Source organism: Sabethes cyaneus, chromosome 3, assembly GCF_943734655.1.
Source record: "Sabethes cyaneus chromosome 3, idSabCyanKW18_F2, whole genome shotgun sequence".
NCBI classification, from domain to species: domain Eukaryota; kingdom Metazoa; phylum Arthropoda; class Insecta; order Diptera; family Culicidae; genus Sabethes; species Sabethes cyaneus.
This window is the reverse complement of record NC_071355.1, coordinates 126,117,130-126,136,862: the sequence shown is the minus strand read 5'-3', so window position 1 is coordinate 126,136,862 and position 19,733 is coordinate 126,117,130. Positions and strand designations below refer to the sequence as shown.

The 19,733-nt window shown below is 36.9% G+C and overlaps 1 protein-coding gene across 4 annotated transcripts in view; it reads left to right on the top strand.

The window, feature by feature from the left end:
- The window catches only part of LOC128741441 (liprin-alpha-1), a 1,114,069-nt gene that overhangs the window by 673,798 nt on the left and 420,538 nt on the right, over window positions 1-19,733 (top strand). For 3 of the 4 annotated variants that reach the window (XM_053837258.1, XM_053837257.1, XM_053837260.1), the window contains exon 12: window positions 5,377-5,466. The exons of the other annotated variant lie outside the window; for it this stretch is intronic. In XM_053837258.1, coding sequence (XP_053693233.1) covers window positions 5,377-5,466 — 90 coding nt within the window. The remainder of the gene's footprint in view (window positions 1-5,376; window positions 5,467-19,733) is intronic. 4 annotated transcript variants of the gene reach the window in all.

Here is a 19,733-nt window from a genome sequence, read left to right as displayed (position 1 = left end):
TCATTTCGCTCGAGCTCCAAGTTTCCAAAATACCGTAGAACATGTAATGTAAATAGAGATACCACGTAGCACCTAACTAGTTGATTAAAATCATAGGACATGCACTCACCTGAGGCATACCTATAACAAGTCTTGAAATAATATTTAAGCAGCATGATGAATTTAAGTCCCGAAAGATCCCCAAGTGTACCAGTTTTTTCGCATAATTTGCTGATGAACAGTATAAGTTTCCCTCCAGATGCAACGGTATGGAATGGTAGTTAGTAGCGAAGACTACTAAGTTGCAGTTTCATTCACTCTCTCGAAAGCATCAGAATTAGTACCGAAGTAACTGGATACGTGAGTGACCAGCGCAGCGTTGAGTGCCATTGAGAGGTGAAATATTTACGAAGTTTACGATGGCGATTGTTTGAGTTTGTAGATGTATCAGCAATTCTATGAGCGTCCCCAAGCCAATAGATCGAACACACAATGGCTGATTTCTCAGCCGTGAATCCTGGTCACGGCACCATTAAATGTTGGTTTGGTTCGTAAGCCGGGAATAAGCCGATGCCAACCAAGGATCACCAAGGATAGCCAAAACCAGCATGCCACAGTGAACTAGCGTTCACTAAGATTCCAAAGATAGACAAGTCCCCTTTAGCGCGCACTTGTAGCACTGCGTGTAGATGAATATCAATACCGATTGAACCGATCTTACTCCGAAATTTGCCACAGGAATGTATCACCAACGAATATAATTTCCACGTAGATTGTATTGAAAAACCGACATTTATTCCTTTCCGAGTAGATTTACCGAACGAGTGTACAAAAGGGGACGTGTTATCGTATTGGCTATCCAGAAGCTACTGGTTTATTGGAACCTCATCTTATCATTAGATGCTACTGATCTGCTCTCTTGTGTTTTGTGAGAGTATTTATCAGCTAGTGATGATCGAATATGCACGATCGATATAATTTATAGCTCGTAGTCGTCTAGCATGGATTTGGTTGATTCTAAGTCTAACAGTATGCAAATTTTCTTTTTATGCCGAGATGTTTCAAGTTACGAAAAATAGTGCTGCATGCAGCACCGTCTCGAAGTTTATTTATTACTAGCTGACCCGACAGAATTCGTATTACCACAAATTAAACTGTGTTGTACATAAATCGTGAATCTCAGTTGACCTTCGTCACAATCTCGAGTTTTGCAAGTTTCTAGGGAGTTCATGGGTATTTTAATATACAAATTTTCCTCACAGTAAAGTAGAAAACAACTCCCCCCATTGCTTAGCCTGATAAAATAAAGCGGATAGCATTTAAACATTGAGGATTATTTGTATTGTTATGAGGATATTTGTATTTCATTTGTATGGGAGCCCCCCAACTATTGATGGAGGAGGAGATATAATTCCCCTCCTAAATAGGGGAGGGGTCTCAATTCACCATAGAAAAAAAAAATTGCCTTTAAAAACACTCACATGCTAAGTTTGGTTCCATTTTCTTGATTAGTTCTGGAGCTACAAGGAAATTTGTATTTCATTTATATTCACTATAGAAAAAACTCTTGCCTCCAAAAACCTTCGCATGCCAAATATCGTTCCATTTGATTGATTAGTTCTCGAGTTATGAGGAAATTTGTATTTCATTTGTATGGAAGCCCCCCCCCCCCTCTTAAAAAGGAGAGGAGTCATAATTCTCCTTCTAAAGAGGGGAGGGGTATCAATTTACCTTAGAAAAAATTCTTGTCATCAAAAACACCCACATGCCAAATTTTGTTCCATTTGCTTGATCAGTTCTCGAGTTATGCAGAAATTTGTGTTTCATTTGTATGGGAGCCCCCCCCCTCTTTGTGTATCATAAGAACCTTCCCCGGCCTCAAAAACCTCTACATGCAAATTTTCACGCGATTAATTCAGTAGTTTTCGATTCTATAAGGAACATCCCGACAGACAGACAGAAATCCATTTTTATATTAAGACTACCTGACCCGATAAACTTCGTATTGCACAAATTAAACTGTGTTGTACATAAATCGTGAATCTCGGATAACCTTTGTCACAATCTTGAGTTTTGCAAGTTTCTGGGGAGTTAATGGGTGTTTTAATATTCGAATTTTCCTCACAGTAAAGTCGAAAACAACTCCCCCCATTGCTTAGCCTGATAAAATAAAGCGGATAGCATTTAAATATTCGCCATCATTACAAACCATTTCGCCGAATTCCATTTTGCGGAACACCAATTCTCAGTTGACCATAACGCGGAATGTAGAGTTTCGCAGAATACCATTTCTCGAAAAACCTTACGCGGAATGTACCATTTCACGGAAAATCCTTTCGTAGAAAGTACCATTTCGCAGGGGTGACCCAACTGAAGGAAAGTAATAGGGGTCAGTAGCTCTAGGAAAATAAATAAACCTAGATAGAGGTGATCTCTGCGGGGGGCTGCTCCCCGCAGTGGACGGCGCTTCCGACAGCGGGTCACCGGCAACACTCGCGGCCGTCTCGTCCTGAATGATCCAGTGTTACTATAGATAGTTTTTGTGGTCTTGTTATTGACTAATGTTTTATGGAAGAGTCGATTCGATTAGCTTTTGATTTACGCAAAAATTTCTGTTTTATTTGTATGAGAGTCCTTATCCCCCTACCACAGCGGTGAGGGGTCTCAAACCATCATTAAAAAAATTCCTGCCACCAAAACCCTCCACATGCCAAATTTGGTTCCATTTGCTTGATTACTTCTCGAGTTATGAGGAAATGTGTATTTCATTTGTATGGGAGCCCCTCCTTAAAAGGTAAGGGATCAACATAGAAAAATACATGCCTTCAAAAACACCCACATGCCAAATATTTATTTTTATTTATTTATTTTTATTTTATATCATCTGACAAAATTTGTCTTAATGAACTAACATAACAATCAAATTGAACTGGACCTAGTAATTTTGCTTTTAAACAAGTGCGAAGGTTCGCCGAACTCGAACAGATGCTCAATAGTAGTGAATAACCTCACACTAAACGCTACGGGTTCGAAAAAACCGAAGTTTGTGCGGTGAAAATCGTTTACTAGCATGGAAGATGGTCTTAATACACGTTGCGATGCACGGAAGTTCATCATGGACAGGAGCTTCGGCGAGTCAATGTCGCCATTCAGCACTTTGGCCACGAGTAATACCTGTTGAAGTTTGCGGCGCCGTTCAAGGGTATCCAGTCCAAGCAGACGACAGCGATCCGGATAAGGCGGAAGGTTATTTGAATCTCGCCAGGGTAAGTCCCTCAATGCCAGGCGTAGAAATCTTCTCTGCACACGCTCGATTCGCAAGTTCCAAGAAAGCTGGTGTGGAGTCCAGAGCACGCATGCGTTTTCAAGTAGAGGACGTACAAGGGAGCAGTGCAAAGCTTTCAAACAATGAGGATCTTTGAAATCCCGGCCTATTTTTGCGATGAATTCAAGTTGCTTGCTCGCTTTAGAAACAATTTCCGTTCGGTGCCTATCAGGAATATGGTTCCATTTGATTAATTAATTCTCGAGTTATGAAGAAATTTGTATTTCATTTGCATGGGAGCTGCCCCCCTCCAGACAGACAGACAGACAGACAGACAGACAGACAGACAGACAGACAGACAGACAGACAGACAGACAGACAGACAGACAGACAGACAGACAGACAGACAGACAGACAGACAGACAGACAGACAGACAGACAGACAGACAGACAGACAGACAGACAGACAGACAGACAGACAGACAGACAGACAGACAGACAGACAGACAGACAGACAGACAGACAGACAGACAGACAGACAGACAGACAGACAGACAGACAGACAGACAGACAGACAGACAGACAGACAGACAGACAGACAGACAGACAGACAGACAGACAGACAGACAGACAGACAGACAGACAGACAGACAGACAGACAGACAGACAGACAGACAGACAGACAGACAGACAGACAGACAGACAGACAGACAGACAGACAGACAGACAGACAGACAGACAGACAGACAGACAGACAGACAGACAGACAGACAGACAGACAGACAGACAGACAGACAGACAGACAGACAGACAGACAGACAGACAGACAGACAGACAGACAGACAGACAGACAGACAGACAGACAGACAGACAGACAGACAGGCAGACAGGCAGACAGGCAGACAGGCAGACAGGCAGACAGGCAGACAGGCAGACAGGCAGACAGGCAGACAGGCAGACAGGCAGACAGGCAGACAGGCAGACAGGCAGACAGGCAGACAGGCAGACAGGCAGACAGGCAGACAGGCAGACAGGCAGACAGGCAGACAGGCAGACAGGCAGACAGGCAGACAGGCAGACAGGCAGACAGGCAGACAGGCAGACAGGCAGACAGGCAGACAGGCAGACAGGCAGACAGGCAGACAGGCAGACAGGCAGACAGGCAGACAGGCAGACAGGCAGACAGGCAGACAGGCAGACAGGCAGACAGGCAGACAGGCAGACAGGCAGACAGGCAGACAGGCAGACAGGCAGACAGGCAGACAGGCAGACAGGCAGACAGGCAGACAGGCAGACAGGCAGACAGGCAGACAGGCAGACAGGCAGACAGGCAGACAGGCAGACAGGCAGACAGACAGACGGAATTTTTGTTTCAAACAAAAAAAACTGAAATTGGCAGTATCGATGACAACTAATTTCACCTTAAGTCATGACGACATACACACATGGTATTTGATTGAAATAATTGTACATGCCGTTGCAAGCATCAAATGATTTTTGTTCGAATATATATGTATCACACTGTAAAAAACATTTTTAATGTTCAATCCCAAGCAACAATGTGAGTTTTATTGTACTCTTATGGTGCTCTTCAAGACTATTTTTGGTCTTAAATGCCATCATAAGAGTGTAATAAAACCCAAATTGTTACTTGGGATATTTCCACAATTGCTTAGATATTTATCCAAGCATTTAATTTATCCTTTCAAATGCGCGATATTCAGTGTATGTTTTTCTTTCGTTTTATACAGACAGACAAGTATAGGATCTAGTTGTCATTGTCATTGTCAGTTGAATCACTGGTTAGCGAAAAACGTCTTATATGCGAATGAAAATTTTTATCACTGAAAATATTGTAAAACATTATGTGAATAGCGCATTGAATTAAAATACTGATATATTTTATTCTAGTACAGTTTGGCTGTCGCTACTCGCATGTCTCATTTATATAGGAAACTTCACAAATGGAACTACATATTATGCGAGTACCGGCAGTTGAACTTAGCTGACACTCTTTGCCCTGTCCTACCCTATATTGGCATACCTCGTCAATACGTTAAAATGATCTATAAATATTAATTTTAATCAGCTTTCAAATCGTAGATATGATGTTAATAATTTATAAACTCTAGGCACCAGCATCTATGTCACCAGCACATTTACATCAATATGCGGTTACATTAAATCAAGGACAGCTGTCTGAATCACTTCCATCTAGTCAGGTATGTAAGAACCTTGCATATTGATGAACGAAAATTTGAATTATTCGATTACCGATTAACTATTGAACATTGTCTTTGCTATTCGATTAATTCAACTATTCGTGCTAGTAGTATCGATTAAACAATATTCGAATATATCTTTTATTATTCGATTAGTTGAATTAATTGAGCGATTAAACGGACATCTTTATTAATAGTTAAATGATTTATATTAATCATTATAAACTATTCGATTAATGACAGTATTCGATTAAAAATAATTTAAATATTTTCTTGTTCAATATTTAGTGAACGGGACATAACACTAATAGTTCTTATAAACGGATAGTTTACCTTTTAAACCGACCGGTTTCGGGAAATATGTTTCCCATCAACGGGGTGATGTCCAACTGTTGGAAAAGGTAAACTATCCGTTTGTAAGAACTATTAGTGTTATGTCCCGTTCACTAAATATTGAGTTATCGGTTCTTACGTTGGCATAAAAATAGTTTTTGTAGTATTTTCTTGTTATTCGATTACTTTTATCAATCGAACGATTAACGGACATTTTTAGCAAAGCAAAGCAAAGCCCAGGTGCTACATTCCGTTATCGAAACTTGACCTTCTGTTTTTATACGACAGACTTCCCAGCCAGCTGTTAGAGTACAGGACAATTGCAGGACCAGTTGCTACGATCCTATTGACTCTAACAGCCTCTCCCAGTCGAGATTCGAATATACGATAACTGGCTTATTAGGCCAGAATCGTACCTCGAGGCCAACTGGGAGGCGAACATCTTTACTTGCATATAAAAGTGAGCGTGAGTATGTTTGTATGTTCCACCATAACTCCAGAACGCCTTGACCTTTCTCCACCAAACTTGGCACACATGTTCCTTGACATAAGGGAATCAGCACTGGGTGGTTGACAAGAAGGGAGGCGGTCACTAACAGGGGGAGGCCATAACTCCAAAACGCCTGGAAGGTTCATCATCAAACTTGGCATATACATTCCTTGACGTAAGGGAATCAGCACTGGAATGTTAACAAAAGGGGGGATCCCTAACAAGAGCGGAGGAGATCCAAATAAATAAAAGGGGTTACGTTTCGCTTCCATTTAAACCGATTACAGTTGTGCATGCGACTTGAGAACAGAGGAAGGTTCCACCAAGGAGGAATATATGGTGAAAAAAAACCTTTGTTGCGTTTCCATTATAGGGATTATTATACAGCAAACCGATGCCTAATTAGCTACGTGACAGAAAGGGGAGATAACTGGGAAGGAACCGACAGGTAGGGGGACGAGTAACGTGAGTATGAATGTATGTTCCGCCATAGTTCAGAAACTTCTCGACTGTTCTTCATCAAACGTCGTTTGTCAAGTACTTGTTTTTTGGCATAAAAGAATCAGCGCAGGATGGTTGATAAAAGAGGGAGACACTTTCTTACAAGGGGAGAGAAATGTTCAAATGGGTAAAGGGATGCATTTCTTTTGCGTTTTGAACGATAGCAGTCATACAAGTTACTGGATTTGTGAAAGGGCGAACTCGATGAGATGATTCTAACAAAATTATTACAGAATTGTACCTTCAGTTGATATTTCTATAAAAGTGTGTTACAAATGTGATAGCAAAACTTACGATACATGAAATATATTACCAAGAATCTATCTGTTTTTGCTACTTATAACACGGTTTGTTACATTTTAGTTATAAAGCAGGGCAGAATGCTGGTTTTTGTAACTCATCTTGAAACAAACTTGATCAAATTATATCATAATTTGATATATTTATGATATGCAGTGATCGCGTTGGGCAAAATTTCGCTAATTCGCTAAATCGCTTGTTAGCGGCGCTAAACTCTGGTTAGCGAATTAGCGTTTTCGCTAAGTTTGGAATACGTTAGCGAAACCGTTAGCTTCGCTAAAAATAAACCCTTGAAATCGCTAAAGCTGCATGAAAATTGTGAAATCATTCAAACTTCACCTCGCCATTTTTATATTGCATTAGTTTTAAATAATGTCACAAATCAACAAGTTTGTAAGCGGTTGAATCACCAAAATAATAGTATTACTATCTGGTGAATGACATTCCACTCATCTTTTCCAGACAAGTCGAATTCAAACGAGTTCTAATTGAATCGAAATTTGATTTCCAGCAATAATAACATAAGAAACAGACACTGATAGAGCATGCAACATGGAACTGAAACACGAATATTTCTGGATAATAGATGGGTAAATGATTTTGAATGGACCTAGTCGAATTCTAATCTTGAATGGACCTATTTTTAAATAAGAATTTTAGGATATAATCATCAAGTCTTTGTACTGTATTTAGCTTTTATGTTTATCTTTAATCATTTCTGAACGTAAATATACTAAAATTAAATTAAAAATTTAGCCAAAACCACTTTATTGTCGCGTATTTAAAAGTAACTGTTTTTCAGCGTTTTGGCAGTCACCATAGAGTATTTTCAAACTGTTACTACCCGGTACCCTTCTGGTTTGAAATAAAACAATACTCTTAAAATGATGCTAAAATATGTGTAATTTCAATTTAGGTATTTAAAAGTTCAGTAAAACCAGTAAAATCTTAAATTTCTTAAAAATGTTAACCCCCTTTTTTGATCTTGAATGGACCTAGTATTGATTTTTGAGTGGACCTAGTTTTGCGCTTCGAGACATCACTAACGGTAGCTATCATTGCCTACCACTAACGAACTTGTCGTTGTATATTCATTGAAACTGCTTGTTGTCACTATAGTATCTCCGTTTATAATTAATCTATAAGCACGGGATATTGAAAGTAGGCTTGATTTATTGCCTAAATAAAAACTTAATTATATTGATAAAACTAACTATCACTCATCCTTTTTCGTAGTTGATTCATAGTGTTTGTACATTGTACCCTCTAGTTTTGAAACTAAGAAGTCTTCCTAATTAGTTAGCTAACATATGTCATTTTATGCTCAAAATAATATAAACTTAATTTATTCTCAGTATTGTACAAAAATTTTAACCATCATTGATTAAAAGATAAGATGGATCAAAAGATAAGAGGGATACTAACTGCCTTCTGTTAAGGGGGCATAGTACCTTATTAATTTTTTAAAACCTTAATATTTTTATTGATTATTTCGAAAGATTAACATTTTGACCATATGTGTTTGAAGTCGTTTGCATGAATTCCAAAAATTGACAAAGTTACAGCTATTTGTACCGCGCATGTCTGGAGCGATTAAACAACGAGTAAAAACTTCAACGCCGTTTTTCTCGAAACCAGGGTTTAAAAGTCGGTACCATAAATATCTCAAGAACGGCTCAAGCAATTCTCATGATTCTTTTTTTGTTTGAAAGCCAACAAAATTATCTAGTGTTTGACCCATCCTTTTCTTGATATTGTAATTTTTGTATTTTTTAGAAATATTTAAAGTCAAATTTTTCGCCTAAAAACCATACTATTATGTTTCAATGTCCGCCATTTTGTTATGCGTTCGAATTCTTAAAAAGGATGGATCAAACACGAGATAATCTAATGTACTTTCATGTCGTTTTGGAATTTTTCAATTCGGATGAGCCCCCCAGCGCCAATCCATGGTACCGCAATTCATGGTTTTTTGAACGACTATCTTCATGGAGCCGTAGGGGCAAGGGGAAGAGGTTCCCTTATGAAAATAAAATTGCAAATCTATACCTATAAAGAAGGATTTCTGTCTGTCTGTCTGTCTGTCTGTCTGTCTGTCTGTCTGTCCGTATGTTCCTTATAGAATCGAAAACTACTGAACCAATCGGCATGAAAATATGCATGTAGAGGGTTTTTGGGGCCAGGAAAGGTTTTAGTGATGGTTAGAAACCCCTCCCCCCACTAAGCGGGGGGGCTCCCATACAAATGAAACACAAATTTCTGCATAACTCGACAACTAATCAAGCAAATAGAACAAAATTTGGCATGTGGGTGTTTTCGATGACAAGAATTTATTCTATGGTAAATTGAGACCCCCCTCTTTATAAGGAGAATTATAACTCCTCTCCTCTTTAAAAGGGGGGGCTTCCATACAAATTTCCTCATAACTCGAGAACTAATCAAGCAAATGGAACCAAATTTGGCATGTGCAGGTTTTCGAGGGCAAGAATATTTTGTATAGTGAACTAGGACCCCTCCCCACTTTAAGAGGGGGGGGCTCCTGTACCAAAGAAACACAATTTTCCTTATAACTCGAGAAGTAATTAAGCAAATGGAACCAAATTTGGCATGTGGGTGTTTTTGGAGACAAAAATTTTTTCTATGATGAATTGGGACCCCTCCCCGTTTTAGGAAGGGGGGATCCTATACAAATGAAATACAAATTTCCTCATAACTCGAGAGCTAATCAAGCAAATGAAACCAAATTTGGCATGTGAAAGTTTTCGAGGGCAAGAATATTTTCTATGGTGAATTAGGACCCCTCCCAACTTTAAGAGAGGGGGCTCCTATACAAACGAAATACAAATTTCCTCATAACTCGAGAACTAATCAAGCAAATGGAACCAAATTTGGCACGTGGGTGGTTTTGGAGACAAAAATTTTTTCTATGATGAATTGGGACCCCTACCCACTTTAAGAGGGGGTGCTCCTATACAAATGAAATTCAAATTTCCTCATAACTCGAGAACTAATCAAGCAAATAGAACCAAATTTGGCATGTGGGGGTTTCTGGAGACAAAAATATTTTCTATGGTGAATTAGGACCCCTCCCAACTTTAAGAGGGGGTGCTTCTACACGAATGAAATACAAATTTCCTCATAATTCGAGAACTAATCAAGCAAATGGAACCATATTTGGCATGTGGGTGTTTTTGGAGGCAACCATTTTTTCTATGATGAATTAGGACCCCTTACCTTTTTAAGAGGGGGGCTCTCATACAAACGAAATACAAATTTCCTCATAACTCTAGAACTAATCAAGCAAATAGAACCAAATTTATCATGTGGGTGTTTTTGTAGGCAAGAATATTTTCTATGGATTTCCCCACTTTAAGAGGGGGGGAGCTCCTATACAAATGAAAACCAAATTTCCTCATAACTCGAGAACTAATCAAGCAAATGGAACCAAATTTGACATGTAAGTGGTTTTGGACGCAAGATTTTTTTCTATGGTGAATTAAGACCCCTCTCTTCTTTAGAAAGCGAGTTATGGCCCATCTCCCCTTTAAGAGGGTGGGCTTCTATACAAATGAAATGCAAATTTCCGCTTATCTCGAGAACTAATCAATCAAATGGAACCAAATTTGGCATGTGGGAGTTTCAGATGGCAGAAATTTTTTGTATGGTGAATTACGACCCCTTCCCCTTTTAAGAGGGGAGCTCACATAAAAATGAAATTAAAATTTCCTTATAACTTGAGAAATAATCAAGCAAATGGAACCAAATTTGGTATGTGGGAGATTTTGGAATCTTGAATTTATTTTCCGATAGTTAGAGACCTCTCACCCTGTGGTAGGGGGATATGGACTCTCATACAAATAAAATAGAAATTTTTACGAAACTCAAAAACTAATCGAACTCGAGAAATTCGAGACTCTTCCATAAAACATTAGTCAATACAAGACCACAAAAACTATCTATAGTAACACTAGATTATTCAGGACGAGACGGTCGCGAGTGTTGCCGGTGACCCGCTGTCGGAAGCGCCGCCCACTGGGGGGCTTGCAAAACTCGAGATTGTGACAAAGATCATCCGAGATTCATGATTTATGTACAACACAGGTTAATTTGTGGCAATACGAAGTTTGTCGGGTCAGCTAGTATTAGTATAAAATACAATGTTGCAAAAAAACTGATTCAATTTGTCTTTCGCGTTACCGAGAAAAAATTATTTGAAATTAGACAAAAATATGGTGTAAAAGGTGCCATGCCCCTTAAAAAGAGCTATTTTTGCGTCATTTGCATTTAGCAGAAAACCAATTACACTTAAATTTTTCAATTGGATTTTACGTATTTGTTTGCACGAAGCAAAAGTGTAATCTATATAATCTATATAAGTAATCTATATAAGTAGAGTAAAAGTTTCCCAATTTGTTCGCCCTATGTACAAAAAAAATCCCAAATTATGCTAAAGGGGACAATTTTTGTATCATTAAAAGTAATGCACAGAAGAATGAAACAAGTTATTTGAGAATACAATTCCGAAGATTTATATATAGCTTTATTGTATAGGAAACCCTAATATTGGAACTTAGAATTGAGTTACGAAGCTAATATTCCAAACTCTATTTAAAGTGGTTATACCTGCTTAACGATCTACGGGCAACATCGTAAAAATGGTTGGAATCAAAATTTTTTTGACGTAGGACTACGTCTTACGGTAAATTTTGAGATAGGGTGTCATTCCAAAAAATGGAAAAATGCGGGCGTTCAATATTCTTACACCAATCGATCGGAAAATCTTCTAAGAATTGACCCAAATGAAAAAAAGTATGGATTCTTGATGTTGAACTATTGAAAAATTGAAAATAATGAACCTATGTTTTAACAGAATTCTCGCTTCGTGATTAGTTGGAAGATTCTTTACGATGATCTAAACCTATACCAATTTGATATCTGTGCTTGGGAAGTAAGCCAAAAGAAGTGACAAAGTTTCCTCATTTCAACAAGATTTCTTAACACCGCGGTTCAACCTAGACCATTTTGATGTCCTTGCTTGGGAAGTACGCCAGAGAGAGTGACAAAGCCCCCTCGTTCCAACAGATTTCTTACGAACGCGATTAAACCTAGTCCAATCTGATGTCTGTGTTAGGGAAGAGTGCCAGAAAAAATGACACAAGTTCGTTGTCCCAACAGATCGCAAATTCTTTACTGCGTGACGATTAAACCTCGGCGAATTTGATATCTGGGTTGGAAAAATGTGCTACAGCTGTAGTGTTCGGTTATAATATGACTCTGTACTGCCACAAAAGACGATCATTAAGACTGTCGCAGTGGCCTTTTAACCCAATGCCCTTCTGGCATACAAAAACAATATGACTGTATGAATACGCAGGCTTGCCGTTTCATTAGAAGTGTAGTGAAAAGATGTGCTGTTGATAAAATAGGATTGAATTGGTAAAATCCTTTCAACGTGGGAAACCATGGATAATAAAAACAATCTTTAATTTCAGTAAGGTAGCAGGGAAGTAATAGTTTGTGTTCTTGATTTTGTTCAATTGTTTCCAAATGCACATAGAAATAACTCTGAAATCTTTTGAGAATTGAACGTATGCAATGTTACTACCTTGATAAATGTTACATACATAGCATGTATATATATTGCATATAGCATGTATACATGCAGAATCGAATGATTACAAGCATGAATACATGCTACTATCACTACAAAGAGACTTACGTAGTCCTGCGTCGCCTATATATGCGGTCGTGTCTGGTACACAACCCCTCTGATTTTTCATGAACAAATAACGTCCTGTATTTTCCATATAAATACAGCAAAAAGTTTTGCTGTGAGCAGGGCTTATTCGTTCACTTTGACTCAATTTTGATTCATTTGACACTACCGTCTCTGCCGAGCAAAATTTGACAAAGTTGTATATGGAACATTTGTAGAACTAGTTATCATCTTCAATTTTGCTGAACAGAGTTTTGCTGTATCTGTTGTAGTTACGATGCTACAATGCTAGTACGTCATTAGTAACTAAATGAGCATTCATTTTGTCACTAATAAGGTACTATCATTGTAGCACCGTAAATACAAAAGATAGAGTAAAACTTTATTCAGCAAAGTTGTAGATAATAACTGGTTCTACAAATATTCCGTACATAACTTTGTCAAATTTTGTTCGACAGTGACGGTACTGTCAAATGAATCAACAATGAGTCAAAGTGAATGAACAAGCCCTGGCTGTGAGCTTAAGTTTTGACAAAACTCAGATGAGAAATAGTTTAAACACGTTAATCAAGCATATACCAACGCTTCCGAAAACCCTAAGGCCAATAAAATTCAACCGGATCCTGTAGTCACAAAATCAGACTCGTCTGAATAAAAAGAAGCAGACACTTCTGATGGTTAAGAATGCCAACTTCCTCACCCTCGTGAAACTTTGTGATGCCCAACCGTCCTACAAAATTACCCGGTTTGGCAATAAAATCATCTGTGCGTCAATGGAGGATTTAGAAATTACCCAGTCAACAATTTAGTCTGTATATTTAAAGATATGCGGCTGTATATACAACATCACACTATCGCATAAAATGCAGAAAAAGCCTATATGCATACCAATTTGGAGGCCATATGCGTACAATACAAACTAACGTACGAAATTGTTGATTTCATTTCATGTCATTTACGACTAATTCTATCCATTTGATAGAATGATGCTAAGTCTCATAGATTACGATTGATTCTATTTTTAGACTGTGATTGTAAACATCGTTGCAGTGATGCTTTTTACGACTTTCGTTCATTCATTTAAAAATAAAAATAAATACTTGGCAGTTATTATCAATAATACTTAAGCTTGTATTGAAATATTACGACGACATTAGTGTTTTCTTTTGTTTTTAATTATAAATACCGGAGGTTACATAGGGATTCGAACTTTTACCATCATGAGTGCTGGTTCCCTAACGTACCACAGAGCCACATCTGAAATATAATTAGATGCAATCTTCACCCTATGAAGCGCTTTCTTTGGCGTAACAACTCTTTATCTAAAAATAGCCCAAAATTGTCCTTATATGACATTCGCCGTACTCTCAATAGCATTTATTATAATATATTTGTTACAGTGTCGTAACCCCGAGCAAGAGCGAATAGCAAAATAATATCAAAATGTGTTATTGGAAATCGAATAACACATATCAAAATTTGGTCTTGTTTTGGCTGACATAGTTGGTAAAATAACAAAAAATAATTTCAAAATTTTACTCCTTTAAGACTAAAAGAATAACTACTTGTGTTATTTGAATAACAAAACAATAACACGACTGTATTCAGAGTTTAGAATAACATATTTTAGTATTATTAAGGTATTGAATAACAAATGCAGTAGTATATGAGATATTAAAAAATCCTTTTATAAAACATTTATAATCTAAAATTTCTTTAATCATTAAAAAAAATTGTATGAAATATATCGAATGTCATTTTAAGGCCAAAATAAGATATGATAACAAAATCTGTTATTATACTCATCCTACAACCACTGTTTTAAATATCTACTCAATAACAAAATGTGTTATCAATGTATATCCATATCTATTCAATAACAAAATATAGCATTATAACACAGTTTGATATTGTTTTTATATTATTTTGCTCTTCGCTCCTGCTCGGGACTAGCTACCACACGCATACCAGGAATAACAATATTATGTGACTAGAATGAACCCAAAATATTTCTTCACAGGGATTTAGTATATGATATACCCTTTCAGAAAAACATAATCCCAAAATATTCTATCGGTGAAAAATTGAAAAAATCATGTTTAAAGTTTTTTGCCGTGACATAAGCAAGACTCGTACGTTGTTCGGGCGACCGAATAATATAAATTTACCTCCAGTGTCACTCAGCCTCTGAATTCGTCGAAATGGTGGAAGAAAGATTTGTAGATAATAAAATTACCTATAATTTTTCCAAACATGGTATTGTTCTATCTCCAATATACACGTCACCAGGGAAGCGAGACCTCCAGCGCATATAATATGGAAACCAGTTTCTTAACCTTCATCTATTCCTTCATTCCTTCCTGTGTTTCAAAAAAGCACAAATTAAACATTTTCTACGAGATGTTCTAAAGCATGCTCAATAAACTTGTCGGTTTGTAGTTTTTTCGCTATTTTGAAGAAAAAAAATCCGCTATACAAACAATATTTACCCTATTGAAACTAAAAAAAATTTAAAATTTCTTCATTTAGAGTGATTCAAAAATCGTCACATTTATTGTTTGTAAAAACTTATAACTTTGAAAGTTTTGGTACAATGTAGCAAATTAATAAATTTTCTAAAGCTTTCTAAAAAATATAAATAATAAGTGCACAAAATTGAGACAAAGCTACAAATTTTAGTTATTTATTTTAATCGATATTTTTTTCCTGAAAGTTCAAACTACAGCAAACCAACATTCAGCAAACATGAATTTCAAAAGATTTGGATCTCATACTGCAAGAGATTGAATTTTAATTAATTCCAAGAGAAATATTCCAAGAGATTGTCTATCTGACCGTCAATGATCGTACTATCAAATGATCCTACTCAAACAATTCCTCACAAGTAAGAGTCGAACATGGAGGCTGGTTTGTTAATCTAACATCGAAATGCTAATCAAAAGCCATCTCTCGTGACAAAAAAGATAAAACTTCATCCTTGGGTCTAATAATATACTCATATAATTTGCTGATTGAGGATTTTTGTATAAGAAAGCGAGAGTGCGCTATATTTACGTTTTTGCCAACCACGTAACCACTTTCTTACGGGTTTCGTCAGAAATTTCACTGCCCATGAACAAAAATTTTAATTTTTTGATTTTCTTCACAGTTTTAACATATCGTTTAATGGTTTCATAGCTACTCGAAATCCCACATGAAGTTATCAAGTAGGATCATTCGCCTTGTAATCATTCTGCATAATATCACTCAGAATTTCAAGTTTCAGTTTTCTGAAGGATTACGTTACGTAAAATGGCTAAATATTCACCATTAAAAATCAATCTAAAATCCATGATTTGTTTTGCCGAACGTTCTGACCATTTAGGGGAAAATAACAAATTCCATATGGCCACTAAATATTTCAACATGAAAATAACAAAATAAATGAGTTGTTAATGGGACTGTTGCTGTTGGCAGCCATGAAAATCATTAAAATCGACCTGGAAACTAAAAAACTGTTTTTGTTTAAATAATATACGTGACTTCGCGAATAACCGCGAGTGATTAAAACGCCTCTAACAAAAAACACGTGACGGCTTTTCGAAACGCCCTAATACCAAAAGGTTCACCCTAATGACTAAATTCTCAAATTTGAAACAATGTTGAAACATTCTGCAGTTTTGATACGTGAAGTTACCGGCGAATTGTATTGAAAGTGCATTTGTATAGAAATCTATAAGATCTTAAATCCCAATATTCCCATACCTACGCAAAATATGTTTTTCATCGAAGATTTTTATATTAAAAAAATTACGAAAAACTAAAGGTCAAGAAGTCTTGTAAGCATTTGTATAGAACTTCAGGAAGAAATTCATCAAAAGTTAGATTTGTGCTTTTTTCAATGTAAGGAAAAGATGAAGGTTTAAAAATTAGTTTCCATGTTACATGCGCTAGAGGTCTCTCTTCCCTGGTGACGTGTATATTGGAGATAGAACAATATCATGTTTGGAAATCGACAAATCTTTCTTATACCATTTTTACGAATTCAGAGGCTGAGAGACACTGGAGGTAAATTTAAACCATTTGGTCGTCCGAACAATGTAGGAGTTTTGCTTATTTCATGGAAAAACCTTTAAACATGATTTTTTCAATTTTTCACCGATAGAATATTTTGGGATTATGTTTTTCTGAAAAGGTTTATTATATACTAAAACCCTATAGAGAAACATTTTAGGTTCATTCTAGTAAAATAATATTGTTATTCCTGGTACGCGTGTACCACACAGCAACATTTTTAGTCGTATTTCAATACAAGAAACTTATTTAGCAATAATGCAATTATTTTCAGTCATTCTTACGATTAAATGTGAAATATATTAAACTTAATTATAGCATTTTTGTGACAGCAATAACAGTGACACCAGTTTTCAATAAAGATCGAATAGATATAATCATTTAATTTTATCTTTTCTAAAGTCTCTTCCAAAATTAAAATTTAATTTTGAAATCATGTAATTTTTACCTTTGTTATACTATAACAAAGGTTTAGAAATTGGTCGAAAAACACGAAATCGATCCGAGACCCGGAGGGCCGAGCCACATATACCAATCGACAGGGTCGACGAACTGAACAATGTCTGTGTGTGTGTGTGTGTATGTGTGTATGTGTGTGTGTATGTGCGCGACGCAACTTTTCTATCGCCTGTTTCTCGGAGATGGCTGAACCGATTTGTTCGCTATTATTTTTGTTTGAAAGGTATTATTGCCTAGTATATCGCTATTGAATTGTTTTGCGGTCCGACATTTCGTTTGAAAGTTATGAGTAAAAATGTAAAAATTACGTAACACGATTTTCTCTAGAACTACATGACCGATTTCAACGATCTTAGTACCAAATGAAAGCTTTTGTTAACGCTAAAATTTTCACAAAGCTTTATTGAAAACAAATAAGTAGATTAAAAGTTATGTTTAAAAAACCTGTTTTGACAAGGTAATAATTATCGCTGTTTCTCAGAGATGACCAAACCGATTTATGTGCTATTAGTCTCATTTGAAAGGTAATACAGCCTTATAGATCACTATTGATTTGTTTTTTGATTGGTCATTTAATTTGAAAGTTATGAGAAATCGTATACAGCACATTAAAATTCACAATAATATTAAATAATTTCATCTAAGATACTTTATCTATTTTAAATTATTTTGGCATCAAATTAGAGGTTTTAATGCTGTTAATATATCTGCAAAATTTCAGAAGAATTGTGTTCTGCAAAGTTTTAGAACATATTATTACAAGAATTTAGCTGAAGACAGTAACCTTCTATCTCTTCAGCGAAGATAGAAAAATCTTATTTATTGTATATGAATTAGTAATGCCAGTTTTTCTATTTTAGCTCGTTTTGTTATTGTTGTATGACTTTTTTATGTATTACAAAGTTGTAAAAACAGTAAAAATACACAACTTTGCTAAATATAGTATACCTCTATGTTTGCTTGTTTAGGAACTGTAGAACTTTGATTATATAAAATACCCTAATTTTGACCCCGAATTACTCGACTACCAACAGACTAGGGATGGGAAAACTATCATTAATTACTGATAGTTATCAGTAAGCAATAATAACGCTAAGTATCAGTAAGGTTTCGCAGTTATTGATGCTTACTGATACAGTTACGTCGTCCCGTTAGAAAAATCATTTGGATTAAAGTTAATGGTCGGTAGTTGCGTATGATAGACGAGAGTGACACAATGTGTCGTCGTTGTAGTCAGCAGCTTCGAACCGGGGTGGCTCGTGCTGTTTCAAGCAATCGTCTCTATTCAACTCGATCTAGGGTCATTCGTCACAAATTTAACAGTCGTCTCAAAAGTCATAAATCACTTTCGACTTGGTCAAGCCATCTTGCATCTTCGTGTTTCCATCTTGAATCTTCGTGTTTCCGGTGCCGGTGGGGTTGCTGAAAAAAACTGTTGTCGTTGCTCTGCCGTCCGGCATCCTTACGACGTGCCCGGCCCACCGTAGCCTACCGACTTTCGTCAGATGTAGATGAGAGACTCCGGGATTCTCAAGCAGTGAAAGTATGTCGTGATTCATATACTACTACCCTTGATGCAAATCATGCCTCTCGTTTCGATACCCGTTGGTCGGAACACCGCCTCAAGAGTGATGTTGAACAGTATACTGGATAAGCTGTCACCTTGTCCCAACCCTCGCCGCGTCTCGAAGGGACTCGAGTGTGCCCCCAAAACGTCCGAAACACATCACTCGTTCTAATGTAGCTCTGATTAGACGCGACAGTTTATCCGGAAAACCGGTTTCGTGCATTAGCTAGTCTCGATGGACTGTATCGTATGTTGCTTTGAAATCAATAAAGATGTGATGCAAGGACACGATGTACCCTCAACATTTCTGCAAGATCTGTCGGATGGTAAAAATCTGGTCGGTAGTTGCGCGAGACCCCAGAAAGTCCACCTGATAAATTACAATGTAAAGTTACAAAAAATAATGCCGGTATTACAATTTCCTATTTTGTTGCTACAATGCACTGTGATCCAGAAAGCCAAATTAGGTGGAAAAAATTGTTTACTCAGTAGTCGTTGATTTTAGACTATTTACGTCTTAGCAACAAAATCTTGATTTAGGATGGCGCTTTTTTTGGCATGAGCTATTTTAGGGTGACCCTTAAATTAACCAAGATCCAGAAATTATCTTCAAAACGAAACAAGATAGAGCGATATTCACTGCAGCAATTTCATAGCTTGAAATATTTTGAGTAATATTGTAGAAGACAAAATCCTTCTATCTCGAACCGTTTCCATATTAGGGCGATTTTCCTGAGTCAAGTTAGAGTGACCCTGCTATTTTGCGATTTTTCTCCATAACTTTTTTATTTTGCATTTCTCGCAAAACACTTCTTCAGATGACTTTTGAAGCTCAATAAGACGCAACT